This window comes from Hypanus sabinus, chromosome 13 (assembly GCF_030144855.1).
Source record: "Hypanus sabinus isolate sHypSab1 chromosome 13, sHypSab1.hap1, whole genome shotgun sequence".
In the NCBI taxonomy this organism is placed as follows: Eukaryota; Metazoa; Chordata; class Chondrichthyes; order Myliobatiformes; family Dasyatidae; genus Hypanus; species Hypanus sabinus.
In genome coordinates, this window is record NC_082718.1 from 40287291 (window position 1) to 40305198 (window position 17908).

Genomic DNA, 17908 nt, shown 5'->3' on the forward strand with positions numbered 1-17908 from the left:
GTTCCTGCTTTTAGATGAAATGGCAAAGATGAGAGTTTTGAGAATAAATGTGCAAGAAGAAGTAGAAATTATACATGTTCAAACATGTCCACATAACGGTGCAAAAAGGTAACATCTTCTGGGAAGCCTGGCAGGGGACCCCATTAGCAACTAAATGGCTACACACACATTCATGTTGCTGCAGCTCCTCACGATCATCTTGTTGCTAGTTTTCATCTGTTACCCCAACGTCTAGTCCTCTCTTTACTTAATGGTAAGGAACCAATAACAGAGCATTGGAAATAGTAACAGAATTAGGCAGAGGCAACAATGGACTTATGAAACTGAACTGATGCTTGATAATTATTTGGGACCAAGTAATAATATTAATGAGGATGAACAAGTTGGCGCCATGTATGTGGACTTTCAGAAGACCAGAATGAAGACTGGGACAGTGAATTTGAGAGTGATGGTGACCATGATTTCCACAGCAAAGGGCACCCCTTTGAGCTTGTAGTGGTTTTTCCATGGTCAGAGACAAGAATGAAAACATCCTATTGAAGCCTAGATTGCACAGATGTCGCTCCTCCCTTGGTGCCTGAAAGGCATCTTTTGCATTCCAAGTCAACCATGAAAAATGTCCAGAGATCTAGGTAAAATATCACTTTGTAAGTTTTGATTGCTACAAAATGCTTTAGGTCACTCAGCAAATTCAGAAGGCAGTGTCACTGTCACTCAAGTACAGTTTGTGTAGCAATCCGTGTGCGTAAGGGTTTAGTTTATTGGACATTGCTCCTAAGAAAATAATTGGCAACTGTTGTTTATCAGGCTTGAGGTTAAAATACAATTTCACTAAAGAAATGAGGTTACTGCTCTACTGTTGACATTACTCAGGTGAGCTGAACATTGGAAAATCAACACAGGTAAGCAAGAAAATCTCTCAAAAATGTATGACATGAGAAGCTAGTGTTAAGATACCTAAAACAGGTATAAAATGGCCTCATCCACATAAATACAATTATCAACTGTGGAATGCAAATTAATTCCTGTGCTTCATAATCAATTATTTTTATTAAATCCATCTGTAGAACTTCTATTACTCTGCTTTCAATAATTACCATCAAAAATTTACTCAGACCAATTGGGCATGATTTACTTTCACTATTAACTATTCTTATTACCCAACATACAAAGTCTGTATGGGCACGAATCCTGGTAACCAGCCCCCAGGTCACTGGGTCTGAGGTCTATGCAAGCCTAGAATCTGGAGTTGGCAAGTCCTAGGGTACGCAGAGGCCGGTGAATCCTGGAAGGCAAAATTGAGGTCAATGGCCAAAGGTCTAGGCCCAGGGTTACAAGGGCCCAGGTCACCAGTCAGAGATCCGTGCACGTCTAGAATTCAATGCGTGAAGGTCAAACCCATGAGGAGCAAGCGAGTCCTGCAGTAAAGTCTGAAGTTGGAGGCCTGATGTCTAAAAGTCTGAGGCCAAGGAATGGAGGCCCAGAGGGCGAGAAAGGGGCTTGTTTCCCTATTGTACCTTGCTTAGTCTTGTTGTTGATGTTTCTTGTGTTGTTGGGCATGTTATGTTGGCATTGGAATGAGTGGCGATTCTTGCGGGCTGCCCCCAGCACACCCCCTGGGTATGTTGGTTGTTAATGCAAATGACGCATTTCATGTCTGTTTCAATGTATACATGATAAATAAATCTGTATCTGAATATCTTCTCTTAGTGAAACATTGTTCTCTTATATAAATTGTGCGCAATTCACAATCCTTGATTACAAAGCATGAATTTGCTTTATGTTTTTACTTTTTCTGTGGGAACACAAAGGATTGGAAAAGTAGTTATTACACCAAGAGCAAACATTCATTCTCTCCTGCAGTTGTTCAAAATCTCACATAAGTAATTTTCATTTCAACAATGGCTTCTTCCTAAAGCATTTTTTCCCGGCCCTGCTTTTGTGTTAAAGGGCCATAAGGAGAATCAGATTTATTACCACTGACTTGTGCCATGAAATTTATTGTTTTATGGCAGCAGTACAGTGCCAGAAAAAAACAGAACAATAAGTTACAACAATAAATATATAAGTTGTGCAAAGGAGGAACAGCCAGCAGTGTTCTGGACCATTCAGAAATCTGACGGCGCGGTGAAGAAGTCATTCCCAAAACCCTGAGCATGGGCTTCCAGACTCCTGTACCTCTTCCCTGAAGGTAGTAATGAGAAAAAGGCACAATCCAAATACCTTCAAATGTCTTAGTTCCCAATCAAGCTCTCCATGAACCAATCATTCACTATCTATTTTGTTTCTTTATTTGCTAAGAAGATGTAGACATAATGACGCTGGTGACAATGTCTGCATAAGGTATCCGGACACATCCCTCACCAACCAGAAGTGTAGAAAGTCTTTGGTGGTCTTAAATCCAAATGCAGAGAGTTTGTAAATCCGGTGGGAACAAAGGATGTTGGAAATGGCAAGGGTACAGCGCTGTGGGAGAGGTGTGGGACAAGTGGCAGAGAAGGGGTGCCGGAGGCAGGGGGATGGTGCAGGTGCAAACACACCCGGCTTTGAGACACCAGTCAAGGTCACTTGATTCCAAACAATTGGTTTATTGTTCATCACAGAATGTTTCTCTGGTATTTCCTGTTCCCTCCCTTCTCTCTTCCCTCTTTCCCAACCATGATACCCCCTCTTCCTGACCCCTTCCCACTCCCAGTCCACAATAGAGACCCATATCAGAATCAGATTTATCATCACTCCCAATATTCTCATCAGCTCTATCATTTTTTTCACTCACCTACACACCAGGGACAGATTACATTGACCAATTAACCAATCACATTGGTGTGTCCTTGAAACCAGGAAGAAAGTGCAAATCCCAAAAAATGAAATAAAAGAAAAAAAGAGCTGGAAACAATCAGCAGGTAGTAAATGTGGAAAGAGAAACAAAATTAATGGAACAAGTTTTTCTGCCACAGAAATTTCCAGCATTTTCTGTTTTTATCATTAGTGTTACTTAGAATTTAATTTTTAAGGCTCTTTGAAAATTAACCAAGATTTTAAAGACAAATTATTCACTAGATGTTGGCTAGTTGAGTTCTAAAATTTTGGATATTATATACAAGGGCAATCAAGTATAACTTGTCTGAATACAAAGCAGTGCATCTTTTAGGCAGTGAATCACAAAGATACATTGACATGGGCAGTATAGATAGCATCCAAATGCCTTCTAATCTATCTTTGTAAAAGGACCTAAAAAAGCAAATATCAGTAGCAGATATGATGTACATTGTTCCTAAAACATTTCTCTTGAAAGTTTGATGTCAAGAATATTTCATTACTTTTTGTATAGAATTGTATACTCAGGACTTTTTAAATGCAAAAGCTGTTTCCTGAAAGACAGTTGGTACTTTAAGGAACTTCCCTTTTCAAAATTTGTTATTGTTTTATTGAGCTGAAGGAAAGCCATTGCAGACAAAGAAAGTAACAATTTTCACAAAATGTAGTGGACAGCCTATAGTTGTCTGAGAAATGTGGAAAAATGATGTTCTGACAGAGGTGGCAGATTCTGAGAGTGTTAAACTCATTTCTGTTTTTACACTTTAGCAAAATAGAAGCCTTTTGGGTGGCCGGACAAAGTGATCCCTAATTAAATAGAAGCAAGAAATAAAATATCGTTGAAACTCTTTAATATAATGAGGCTGAAAGCTTTGCAGTGAAAAACAATTCATTCACTTGGTTATACGTGGTATATTCCTATTCACTTCAGAATCAGAATTAAATTAGGTTTAATATCACCAGCATATGTCATGAAACTGCAAATCACAGGAAGCACACATATATATGTGTGTATCTGTATATATATTCTGTGTGTGTGTGTGTGTGTGTGTGTGTGTGTGTATTATGCACACACACACACACACATACATAAAAATACGGGGGGGGGAGGGGGAGATGTTAAATTAAAACTGTAGTGAGGTAGTGTTAATGGGTTCAATGCCCACTCAGAAATCTGATGGCAGAGGGGAAGGAGCTGCTCTTTAATTGTTGAATGTGTGCCTCCAGTCTTCTGTACTTTCTCCCTATGGGAAGAGGGCATGTCCTGGGTGATGGGGTTCCTTATGGTGGGGGCTGCCTTTTTGAGGTATCACTCCTTGAAGGTGTCTTTTATGCTGGGAAGGCTAGTGTTCATGCTGGAGCTGACTGAGTTCACAACTTTCTGCAGCTTATTTCTATCCTGTGTAGAGCCCCCCCCCCCCCATACCAGAAGGTGATGCAGCCAGTTGAAATGCTATGGTACATGGTACATCTGCAGAAATTTGAGGCATACCAAATCTTCTCAAACTCCCAATGAAATATAGCCACTTTCGTGCCTTCTTTGTAGCTGCAGCAATTTGTTGGGCCCAGGATGGATTCTCAGAGATGTTGACACCCAGAAACTTGAAACTGCTCACTCTTTCTACTTCTGATCCCTTTGAGGACTGGTGTGTGTTCAAAGGAGACACCCAAATTGATTTCTGACTTTTGCAAAGAAGAATAAAATAAAACTGAGTGTCTGTGAAATAGGTAATCCAGTGAAGATATAGACTTGTGTGGCAAAGATTTACAAAAATAAAACCAATTCTGAATTGTTCGTTGAAATGAAGAATCTGATTTTCAAAAACCTAACATTTTTGTAACACTTGGTCAAAGCAAAGGCATCATTTCTCTATTTTCACTTACTTGTAAAAAGCATTCAGGATAGATGGGAATCTAAAAGAATAAAAATACCAAAGAAGGATACCCATGGATACTGGAAATCTGAAATTACAACAGAAAATACTGGAAATGGTCGGATCAGGAAGTGTTTGTTGAAGGGGAACAGTTTTCCAATTTGGGTCAAACAATTCAAGAAACATATCACCATTTTTTTGCTCTAAGTCTCAAGTTGTGAGTTATTCTTTGTGTCAAACAACCTTGCAGCTGCCTGGGTACATTTGATCTCTGAAAAAGTAATTAATTATCTATAGCATATACAACTTACCTCTCATTAAATATGAAAATCGCATTTAAAAAAATCTATGCAAGTGCAAGTGGGAGAGTTCCAGGTGAACTTTTCATAAGAACAAAGGCTTAGTCATTGATAGTCACTAACAGAAGAGGCAAAGGTGAGTTGCTTGCACCTTAAAACCAGACACCGGGCTGACGCAGCTCATCAGCTATGACTGGCGACTGATTTAGAAGGAAAACTCTGATCTCAAAGTTGCAGCTACACATTTATGGGGAAGGCTTCGGGAGTAAACGCTGAGATAAAATCTGGACCTAGATTCCCTAAGGCAGTTCAAATTTGATTGGCAACTCCTGTGACACCACTGGTGCCAAACTATTTGTCTCTGCAGTTCCTCTGGATTCCTCAGCTGTGCGGAGAGGGGAAACCTGCTGCACGGGCATCAGCTTGCTCTCCACATCGTACTGCTCTAGTTTGCATACTGGCTTGCATATAACAGCTAGGACACAACATCCAAGGCTGACCCTGACCAATGAAAGGCCTCAAATTGATATTGGAAAAGGTGATTTGATTTGTTTCCCATCTAAATAACTGATTTTTACTAATTGGATACTTGTAATTTTAAAGAATTCCTTAAAGCTGCTGAAATAGTTATACAGGAAAAGTTCACTGGCTGATAGATTAGATCCACAATATTTGCTTTGGGGGAAACTTTTGGTGCTGTTTGACAAGACATGTGGTTGCTTATGTTGAATACCAATGACTCCTATTTAGAAGAGAGTACAATGTGTTCAATGGCAGACAAAGTTGAAAAGAATCTAGCCTGTGAGACTAATTAGACACCTTGTGAAAATTCCCATGGACAGTAACATTCCTTAACATATCAGACCTCAGTGAAACAACTCTGGCAATATACAGTCTGCTGCTTTGCTCAAATATGTTAATGTCACATTGTGAAAGAAAAGAAGTAATTACAGTGGGCTGATATTTTAATTGGAATTGATATATCCACAATAATTTACTGATCAGGGATAAATATTTATTAACCTAATAAAAAAAAATTCCTAGATTTATTAGTAGGTCACTTAACATCAGTAAGTGTTCCCGAACTTGTGAGTACTAATTGAATAAGCTCTAAAAGGTGTAATCTGACCATTGCCCAGCATTTATTTTTCTATGTAAGAATGACAAAATAGAGTTTTATTGTAAAGAAACATCTGGTATTACACTGAGTTATTAAATATTGAACATGCCGTGAGACTTAATGGAATATAAAGCAACATACATGAACTCACAAACACATCAGAGAAGTGGGAGTAGAGAGAGCGAGATCTGTTCAAGAGCAGGAACCACTGAAAACAGCAAGTTTTGTTGAGTGTAAGTTTCACATGGGCCAAAGAAAAGAAGTGAGGTTTAAATAGAGTCGCCATGCTTGAGTGGAGAACTGAAGCTTTGGCTCAAGAGGCTTCAGCGAGAAGAGGCAGAGGCCGAAGTCCAGGAAGCCATTTTGGATCAGCCAATGGAAAGGACCAGTGGAGAATGTCTAAACTCCACTGAGGATGAGGATTTGGCCCAAAAGGCTTTGGCAAGGAGGCACATGTGAGTAGAGGTAAGAATAAGTAAGAGTTTTTTTTAAAATAACATAATTAACTAAAATGATACAAAATTACAACAAAAAATAGTGATGCAGAATCACGTGATGTGTAAAAGCTACATGACGTAGGAGCTGATGACCACATCTGCAGCAAATGTGGGTTGCTCAAGAAACTTAAGCTCAAAGTTGAAGACCTGGAACCTGAGCCTCAAACACTGTGTAATGATCAATAAGCCAATTGTTTGGAATCAAATGACCTTGCCTGGTGTCTCAGGGCTGGGTGTGTCTGCACCTACGTCATCCCCCACTCCCGCCCTTGGCACTCCTTCCTCTACCACCTGTCCCACACCCCTCCTGCAGTGTTCCACCCTCACCATTCCCAACATCCTTTCCTCCCGGTATATCTACAAATGCTCCACGTTGACAAATACAGTTTTGTGCAAAAGCCTTAGGTACATATAAAATAGAGCTGTAAAGAGAAGATACTGAAAATAGTGAAATTAAAAGTTCAAAAAATTCAAAGTCCTAAGTTAATTTATCAAAGTATGTATAAATTATGCAACTTTAAGATTTATCTCCTTATAGGGAGCCACAAAAAAACCCCGAAAGAACCCATTTTAAAGAATACTAACAAACACCCTCGCCATTCCCAACATGAAAAGCTTCTAAATTTCAAAACATTTACTAAAAAGAGTAGTAAACAGTAAAACACTAAATCAAATCATTATTTGGTGTGACCACCCTTTGCCTTTAAAACTGGATCAATTCTCTTGGGTATGCTATTGTGCAGTTTTATAAGAAATTTGCCTGGTAGGTTGTTCAAAGCATCTTGGAGAACTTGCCACAGTTCTTCTGCAGACTTTGGCTATCTTGATTGCTTCTATCTCTCCAGGTTATCCTAAACAGCCTCGAAGATGTTGAGATTAGAGTTCTGTGGAGGCCATATCATCTACTGGGGGGAGGGGCATGGTAGCTGTAGCAAAATGCTTTACAGTTCCAGCGACACAGGTTCAATTCCCACAACTGCCTGTAAGGAGCTTGTACGTTCTCTCTGTGATAACATGTGTTTCCTCCAGGTGCTCCAGTTTCTTCCTTCAGTCCAAAGATGTACCAGTTGATAGGTTAATTGGTCTTTGTAAATTGCCCCATGACTTGTCTATGATTAAATCGGGGGCTACTGGGTGGCATGACTCAAAGGGCCAGAAGGACCTATTCAACACTGTATGTCAATAAATAGATAAATAAATATTGCGGAACTCCTTGATCTTCATTTTGCTGACAATAGTTATTTTTAAATGGCCTTGGTTGTGTGTTTAGGGCCATTATCCTACTGTAGAATGAAGTTGGGACCAATCAGACACCTCCCTGATGGCACTGCATGACTGGATGAGAATCTGCTTGTATTTCTGATTCTATTAATTCTGACCAGGTCACCAAGTCCATTTGCAGAAATGCAGCCACAAACCCGCTGGGAACCTCCACCGTGCTTCACCGTTGACTGCAGACACTCATTCATGCAGCACCCTCCAGCTCTTCTATGGACAAACTACCTCCTGTTTAAGTCTAAAGTTTCAAATTTTGACTCTCAGTCTAGAACACTTGCTGCCATTGTTCAGCAGCCAGTCCTTGAGTTTTTGTACGTCTCTTGGCTTTGTTTCCGCTTCAGACAAATGACTTTTTGGTAGCAAGTGCTCTGAACTAACCAAGGGATTTGATGACAGTAAATGTTGTCTTCATGGACTTTGGCAAGGCCTTTGTCAAGGTTCCAGACAGTAGATTGGTCCAGAAGGCTAGATTATGTCCCCTGTTGTTGGTCATGTTTAGTTATAAGGTGTATAAGGATGCAGGTGGCATGATTAGCAAGTTTGCATATGACACCAAATTTAGTGGCATAGTAGAAAATGACAGGAATGCTCTCTTTTCTTGACTACCACCGGGAAGGAAGCACAAGAGTCTAATGCTGGAGCACCTCAGCAGGTTGGGCAGCGCGTATGGAGAGTCAACATTTCAGACCGAGACCCCTCATCAGGACTTCATTAGTACAGGAGTCTGAAGACTTAAACTCAGCAATTCAAAAACAGCTTCCCCTCCACCATCAGGCTTCTGAATGGTCTGTGAATGCTATTTTGTCAATTTCTTTTTTTTGTATTACTTGCTTTCGTAATATATTATAATTTTGTCTTTACACTGTACTACTGCAACAGAACAACAAATTTCACATCATACAAGTCAGAGATAATAAATAAACCTAATCTGAAAAACTTAGCTCCCTGAAATTGGTGACACAATCAGCAAGGTGGTAAAGAAAGCAGAAGGCATGCTTGCCTCATTAGTCAAGTTACTAAGTGCAAGAATTAAGACACCATGCTACACCTGTTACAAGAGTTTGTTGAGACTATATCTGGAATATTGTGCACACTTCTGGTCTCCATTCTAGAGGAAGGGTGTGATTAATCTAGAGGAAGAGCAGAAAAGCCTCAAGGAAGGATGGACTTGAGACTATAACCATCCATCTTATATATGCCCCTCATGATTTTATAAGATTCTCTGAGGTGACACTCAGCCTCCTTTACTCCAGGGAGGACTGTCGCAACTTATCCCAGACTATTCAATCTCTTTTTGAAGTACAAGCCCTCTTCTGCAGGGTAGCAAAGTCTAAAACTAGAGGGCATTAATTTAAGGTGAGAGGGGGGGAAAAAAAAATTAAATAGACCTGGAAGTCATGTTTTTCTACACAGCAGGTGGTAAGTATATGGAACAAAATGCCAGATGAAGTGCTAAAGGTAGGCATAATTACATTTTACATACATTTGGACAGGATGTGGACAAAAACACAAACAAGTGTGACTAGACACCTTGACAGACATGGGAAGGACAAGTTGGTCCAGAGGAGCTGTTTCAATGCTGTATAATTGTACAACACCATAAGAGCCAAGAAAGTCGGAATTCAACACACAGCACAATAGCGTAGTGGTTTGCACAACATTTTACAGTACCAACCACCCGGGTTCAATTCCCACCATCACCTGTATGGAGTTTGTATGTTCTCCCCACATCAGCGTGGATTTTCCATGGGTGCTCCAGTTTCCTCCCTCAGCCCAAAGTCGCACCGGTTGCTAGGTTAATTCGGCATTGTAAATTGTCCTGTAATTAGGCTTGGGGTTAAATTAGAGTTGCCAGGCGGCAGGACTCGAAGGATCAGAAGGGCCTACTCCATGCATATCTCAATAAATAAGTATAAAATTAACTCATTATTATCTATTTAAAAGCTCTCAATCTTTAAAGTTGCAGGTTTCAGCTCTTTGAATGCATTCAATCATCAATACAATATTGCTTACATAAGTAGACTTTGAATTAATTGGTAAATATCACGTTGGATAGGGATGCTAAGCAGTGGAAAATGGGTTAAGGCTGATATATACTTGTGCGTATGGGCTACGCCGTAACCCTGATTTTCACTTCTGCATCGCTCTACACCGTAGCAAGCATGTGTGGTGTGCGCCAAAATGCTAGTTGGCCGTGGGGTTTCTATGCCACTGTGTTGAGTTTCTTTGTGAGAGACATGGACAAGGAAATGCATTTCAAACATTTTCACATGTCGGCAGATAGATTTGACAATTTGTCTCATCTATTTCATATCAGTGTAGGCACAGCCTACAAACATGGGGGAGAGGAAGCAACCGGAAATGCAATGCTACCAAGTTGACCAACCACAGTTGTTGCGGTCTGTGTCACTGCAACACATGAGTAACTTTTCTGGAGAGGTGCGTGTCACCCTACGGCATAGGGTACGCAATACCTTACTGCGTAGATGCGACGCACAAGTATAAATCAGCCTTTACAAGTACTCTTGCTTTCCAACTTGCTACTGCCTTATCTGCATGTGAATAAATAAGTGAATAAGTAGTCTTTAAATCACTTAAAAATAAATACTTACAGGATCCTTTAATTCTTCAGAATCTTTTACAGAACATCGAGAAGGCTTTGCTGGAATTTCATCACCACATTCATTGTCTGATGCATTGGGAGATTCCACAAGATCGAGTATTTCATCCCTCTTCTGTCCTCTGAATCTTATTTTGTCCAATCGTTTTAGCATGTTCAATACGGAGTTCTTTTCCTTCACTTTAACATGATGAATGCTGTTCCTGATAAAGAGAAAAACACAACACACTTACAAAATATTCCCAAGCACTGTTTCATTTCCAGCACATTGTCTATTACAAAACATGGCATTCATAATTAACATGTTTACCAATGCATAATTCTCAGTTAATTGTAAATTATTTCACAAATTAAACAGTCGGCTTCTCAGAGAAACTGGATCACTTATCTGCTCCAATTAGAATTCATCTTTAAAATGAGTGAAAAATCATCCATGGAAATAAAACAAGCAACACCACACCAATACACTTCCAATTTGAGTGATAAGTGTTTTGAAATCCAAAAAAATGGCTTAGGCCAAGACCAACAGCTTCTCAACAAAACTTACTCAGGTGTAACAACTGTCCCTGCACAACATCCATTAAGTGGTCTTTCCTGCCTTCCTTGTTCCACTGATAATTATTTAATCTGTTCATATGTTCACATATATTTAAGTTTGATTTTTGACACTTCCTGTGACCATACTGCTAATTGTTGATTGCTCATGGCTGTCTCTGCACTGTTGGCTTATAAATTGTTAGTTGCTATGGTGCTGTCTGTTATGGTATTGCCCTGTGGTTTATTCATAGCACTAAACCACAATCAATTCTGCTATGTTTCACGTACTGGCAACAAAGTAATTCTGATTTGGTTTTATAAAACCGTGTGTATATTCACTAAAAATAATGTATATCTAACCTAGCATCATTTACAATAGCTTCTCATTGATACTCCAGTGCAAACATAACAAATCATTTTAAAGTACTATTTTACATTCAAGTAAGCCAAATATATATTATTAATCACTAGTTACTAAGTTTTTAGTTTGATTGAATTAAGAGACTTTTACACAAATCTCTGTGTGTCACAAGTCATCTCCCCTCTTAAAATATCCCATTGGCACTGTAGTTGCTTATGACCTTAATTTTTGTGTGTTTAAGGTGCCAATGGTTTATTTAATTTTTACCGTTCATTTTGTTGATGGTAGATACAGGAAACAATCTACTGATGGTGGCAACACAGAAAGCTGGAGGAACTGAGCAGGCCAAACAGCATCTATGGAAAAGAGTCAATGTTTCAGGCTGAGACCAATCCACTGATGGTGAAAGAGAGGCTTTGAAACTATGAGTACAAATAGGGCACAAAAAAAATCTATTTGGTTAAGAAAAAACCTTAGTGTTAATCAACCAAGGAAGCAGACTATATTCTCCAATCATGGAAGTAGTGATTAGACTTTGGTGATTCAGGAGATGAGAGACATAAAAGGGGACATAAACCCTGACCTTATTTGCTAGATATGACCTGGGCCACTGTCCTTGATGCCACAAAGTCAGCATTTTTCCATGTGTGAAGAGAAATCACTCTCATTTCTGGAATTAATCTCTTTATCCTGACCAATGAACTGGAGCCTAAAGATTTAAACGAGGGGTTGCCAGGTTGAGAGCCCCTTATCTAAATAGATCCCTAGCTCAGTGCAGGTGCATAGATTAATTACAATACAGAACAGGTTCCAACATTTTGCTGACAAGAAACAATAAATGAACATGGTAGCAGTTAAGAAATCAGATTTGATCAACTTCCAAAAGAACATAACAAATATGAGCAATTTTCTACATTATTGGGTAGTTTCCAATGTTATAGCTGCATTGGAGATGCTTGGCCAGAGTTGCAGCCAATTAGCTTTGAATTGTTCAACCATCAATAACATCTGATACAATGCTGCAGATTCATCAGGTTGACCTCTCATTTTCTGATACATCCAAAGAACCCAACAAACCATGCCCCTCAAGTCTGCCCCAGCTTTGAACACAGCGGATCTGCCCCAGATAACATCTCATCTGTACTAGTTCCCCATAGTCCCAAGTTCCCCGATCCGAATTCAAAAACGTGTCTTCTCCCTCTTCAGATATCCTTGATGTTTTAGCCTCCACAAATTTCTCAAGCTGAAAATTCTAGAAATTTAAAAGTTCGAAATTCAAAGTAAATTTATTATCAAAGTACATATATATCAACACATACTACCCTGAGATCCATTTTCTTGTGAGCATTCATAGTAAATACAAAGAAATACAATAGAATAAAAAAACACTAAACAAAGACTCACAAACATCAATTTGCAAAAGACAACAAAATATGCAAATACAAAAAAAGAAACAAAATAAGTAAGAAATAAATATTGAGAAAATGGATTTGTAGAGTTCTTAAAAGTGAGTCTATAGGTTGTGGAATCAGATCAATATTAGTGTGAATGAAGTTATTCCCTCTGGTTCAAGAGCCTAATGGTTGAACAGTTCCTGAACCTGGTGGAGTGGGACCTGAGACTCCTGCACCTCCTTCCTGATGGCAACAACAAGAAGAGAGCATGGCCTGGATGGCGCAGTTTCTTGATGATGAACGCTTCTTTCCTACAACAGCACTTCTTGTAGCTGTGCTGAATGGCGAAGAGGACTTCCTCCGTGACGGTCTGGCTGCATCCTCTATTTTTTTGTAGCTCTTTCCATTCATGGACATTGAAGTTTCCATACCAGGTCACGTTGCAACCAGTCAGCAGATTCACCACCACCCGTCTACCGAAGTTCGTCAAAGTTTACTGAACATGGAACCATCTTTGACATTATGGTCCAATAAAAATATGTATTTACATAATACTTCTAATACAGAAAAAATAACCCACAAGAACTTCTTTGAATAACAAAAAACAGATCCTGATCCAAAGAACATATTAGGAGAGTGGCTCAAAGTTTGGTCAGAGGAAGACTTTAGAGAGGATCAGTAGGGTGGCATGGTAAAGACGTGGTTAGCACAACAATGTACAGTACCAGCAACCTGGGTTCATTTCCTGCCGCTGTCTGTACGGAGTTTGTACATTCTCCCTGTGGTTGCATGGGTTTCCTCCAGGTGCTCCGGTTTATTCTCCACAGATATACCAGTTGGTAGGTTAATAGGTCATTGTAAATTCTCCTATGATCAGGCTAGGGTTAAATCATGGGGTGTTGGGTGGCGTGGTTCAAAGGGCCGGAAGGGCCTATTCCATACTGTATCTCAATAAATAAAATAAAAAGAGATCCAATGTATTTATCAGCTCAGGAGAAGATCAGAGGCAGACATGTATTACCACATACTTCAACAACATGCACAAAATGCTGGGGCAACTCAAGTCAGGCATGGAGGAGAATGAACAGTCAATGCTTCAAGCTATCCTGATTAAGAGTCTCAGCCCAAAATGTCCACTGTTCCCCCCCACCCCCCGGAATGCTGCCAGTGTTGTTGAGTTCACCCAGCATCTGCAGAAACACTTGTGCATGACAGCTTACTTCAATGTCTGATAAATATGAAGGCAAATGAATTGTTGGCATGTACTCACTTACTACAGTATTTAGGCAAATGCAGAAGCCAATTTATGCAAAGATTACACATACAGGAATGACATGCAGAACCAGTTAGCTTAGTTTTTGGTGACACCGCTGAAGTAGAAAGTGTTGCTTGGTGCTTCTTCTTCTAAAAATGTGTTGCAGTCTGTAAAGTTCACCTGAACAGACAAATGGGGCCTTTACTTAGCATCTTATTTATACAAATTGTCACTGACAATGAAGAACAACCTCCTAATGCTTCATTGCAGAATTAACTCAGATCACAATCTCAAACTCAAGAATAGTTTCAATGTGGTTCTGACTCAGTGCTATCAACAGAAAAGTGCAGCAGCTTTTTTTTTAAACATGACTACCAGAGATTCAATCACCAAAACACTACAAACGACAAGAATATCAAAACTAATAAGGCTTGGAAGCAGTCAATAAAATGGAGCATTTTCTTCCAAATATATCATTTAACACAGTGTTTCCCAACCATTTTTTCCCCAACATCCCCCCAAAGCACTTTCATACTTGCCAAGGCCCCCCCCCCTCCAAAGCAGCTTCATACTTGCCAACGCTGCCCTGGCACAATATATTTTCTGATACCCCATAGTGTAAAAACATGTCTACCATATGCTAATATGAGAAAAATCATTCTGCTTTAAATTTTTAGTTTTCTTTAAACCTAGCTTACACAGTACCTGTGCACTGTACGGCAGCTTCAATATCAATGTGATCCTCGAGCTTGATGGTCTTTAGCAAGAGTTGAAGAATCTAGTTCAAGCTGTGAAAGCAAAATCCTTAAGTCCCCAAGTATAACAACGTCCAAGCAGTTTCTGTTCTTTGGAATACGTGGTTCACTGCACTGAAGCCTCTTTCAACAAAGTAGGAGGATGGAAATGCAATGCTCTTTTCCAAACACCAGGAATCTTTGTATGACAGTGTAGCCACATACCACAAACGCCAACAGTTTTGAAAAACATTTTTGCTTCTTCATCATTCTGAATTTCAATAATTTCTTCCTGCAAGCTCTCTTTCTTTCACTTGCAAAGAAATAGGTTAATTACCTAGAGTGGAATTTCCAGATCGTTCAAATCCTTGAATCAATTCTGAAAATCCTTCTTTAGTGACTACAGGTGTAAGCAGTACTGTTGCAAATCACCATCTGTGAAAGAGCGCCATACTTTCCAAGGAGGAAAACTGTGAGAATATCTTCTCCCAATGTTTTACTTATTTCCAATTTTCTGATAAAATTGGACACTGAACTTCTTCCCTGGATTAAAGTAAAATTCTCACCTTGCAGTTTCAAATTTAGAATGTTCATTTTGTCATACAGGTCGACCAGGTACGCCACATCTCCACGTATAAGTTCAATCTTATTTCCCAAGCTCTTGTTGACTTTGAGCAAAAATCTAACCAGTGTCAAAAAGATCAAAGAAACTTTTTAGGCAGCAGCCTTTTGACGGCCAACACACTTCAGTGTGAAGAAGAAAGTATTCAAACTCTTCATCATTATCTTGGCATAACAGGCAAAATATTCTGCTTTTGAATGGATGAGCTTTAATTTTGTTGATAGCAGTTATTACAAAAGTCATGCTTGATAGAAGTTGCTTACTGAGGTTTTTGGCTGCAAGACGATAATAAATTACACAATAGATTGCAAACAGACTTGCAATTCCTTTTTTCCCCACTCATCGTACATTATATTTGTTGATGTTTGTTTTTAAACTTTTTAAAAAAGAGAATCTCTTCATAAACATTTCCATTTTTGTTAAACCGTACGTATGTCATTAGCAATATCCTGTTGTCTCGCACAATTGACTCATCCGGTTGTATCCAAAATTCTGTTTATTGTAACTCTGTGTATGGTTGATACTCAATGTCTTCACTCATTTCATCAATACGATGAGCTACAGAGTTATTACTCAGAGGAATTGATTTTAAAATACTGGTATCCATTTTGAGAATAGTGGTGAGCACTTCTAATATAGCAGGCATTATTAATCTTTCACCAATTGTATGAGATTTTCCACACATTGCTATCATTTTGGAAGTGTTATAAGAAACAATGAGGCCACTATCAAGGTCATTTTTAGCTTTCTTGTCAAATGACTCCAGTGTGCAATACTTTTCAAATCATTCTTTCATCTTCTGGAACTGAGTAACACCGTAAGTAGCCTTTTCAGGGTGTCTTTTACAGAAGTGTTCCTGCAATCTTGATGGATTCATGGCTTCATTAGACAGTATACTATTACAAATAAGACACAGGGTGTCGCTGATCTGACGGGAATGAAATAAAACCATACTCCAGATATATAACATTGTACTGATGCACCTTCTGTAGTTTCTGTTTCTTAGCATGATTAGAATTCAAGGCCTCACCGCCTTCAGACTCAGATTGCACTGTATGCATTTAGCCATCATTAACAGAGCTAAATTTAAAACTAACACAAACTGGGAATGCCTATCGGATGTTGATGATGACAGCGAATTGACACGGATGGAACAATGGTAGCACCACACAAAGGAACGGCGAGGTGAAGATGAAGACGATCATAACAGCAAAAATTACATTGACAAGGATTCAGATCGGAATCTGAGCGTTAGTCAGGACAGAGCTGGTGTTTGGCAGGCTTCCTTTATACTATTCCAGTTAGTGCAATTCACCAATTACACAGGGCCTCATAAGCACCAAAGATGATTTTTAAGCACACATGTAAAGGCAAGGTTGCTTTGAACACCTCAAGAGGAATCCTCAGGGTCAGCAAGTTCACTGATTGGCTCTATTTCACCATTTGGTTCCAGCCAGCACTATTTTCCGTACATCTGTTGAGAAAGTTGAGAGGGTGTACTTGACTTACCAACTTTAAATCGCATGAACTTGTTCCATGCAGTGAGTCATGGGTAACTGTTGGGCAACCTGGTTGCTAATTTATGCTAATTAATAATGTCTGTTTGGTTGGTAAGGTTGGATGAGATTACCGAGTTTCAGACGTATTGTGACAAGTGGTCACCACCTATAGAGTTAGGGTTCTTCCTGTGTTCCCGTGCCTCATCTTTTTTATAGGCAAGTGCCTGCTCCACTAACGGTCAATCAGATTTCATGCCTCAAGTGAGGGTGCCACTTACTGCCATCCTCCTGCAGCCCACTCAAGAACCTTGAACCTGTCAATTTCTATTTCTGTTTGCAAAAGACCAACTGTATGTTCCACAACACTTCTGGGACAATGTTCTGTGGTCAGATGAGACAAAAGTTGAACTTCTTGGCAGAAATGCACATTGCTATGTTGGAGGAAAAGGGGCACTGCACACCAACACCAAAACCTCATCCCAACCATGAAAAATGGTTTGGGGCTGCTTTGCTGCCTCAGGGCCTGGGCAGCTTCCAATCGCTGAGGGGACAATGAATTCAAAATGGTATCAAGACATTTTACAGGAGAATGTCAGGGTGACAGTTTGACACCTAAAGCATTATAGAAGTTGAATAACGGAACAAGACAATGATCCAAAAGACAAGGGTAAATCAACAACAGAATGGTTTAAAAAGAAGAAAATTCATGATTTGGAATGGCCGAGTCCAAGTCCTGAGCTTAATTCTATAGAAATATTGTGGAAGGACCTGAAGCAAGCAATTCATGAAAGGAAGCCCAACAACATCCCAGAGTTAAAGCAGCTTTGTAAGAAGGAATGGCCTAAACTTCCTCCAAGCCAATGTGCAGGACTGATCAACAGTTAACGGAAAAACTTAGTTGAAGTTATTGCTGTACAAGGGGATCACATCAGTTACTGAAAGCAAAGGTTCACATACTTTTTCCAACAAATGCATGTAATATTAAATCATTTTTCTCAATA

General features: G+C 39.4%; 1 protein-coding gene across 4 annotated transcripts in view; it reads right to left on the bottom strand.

The window, feature by feature from the left end:
• Positions 1 to 17908, bottom strand: part of gramd4a (GRAM domain containing 4a) — a 169251-nt gene that overhangs the window by 132741 nt on the left and 18602 nt on the right. For 2 of the 4 annotated variants that reach the window (XM_059987467.1, XM_059987468.1), the window contains exons 2-3: positions 11671 to 11759; positions 10498 to 10708 (exon numbers count right to left, since the gene is read on the bottom strand). In XM_059987467.1, coding sequence (XP_059843450.1) covers positions 10498 to 10659 — 162 coding nt within the window. In that variant the 5' untranslated portion in view covers positions 10660 to 10708; positions 11671 to 11759. The remainder of the gene's footprint in view (positions 1 to 10497; positions 10709 to 11670; positions 11760 to 17908) is intronic. The other 2 variants (XM_059987465.1, XM_059987466.1) reach the window with 1 other exon arrangement.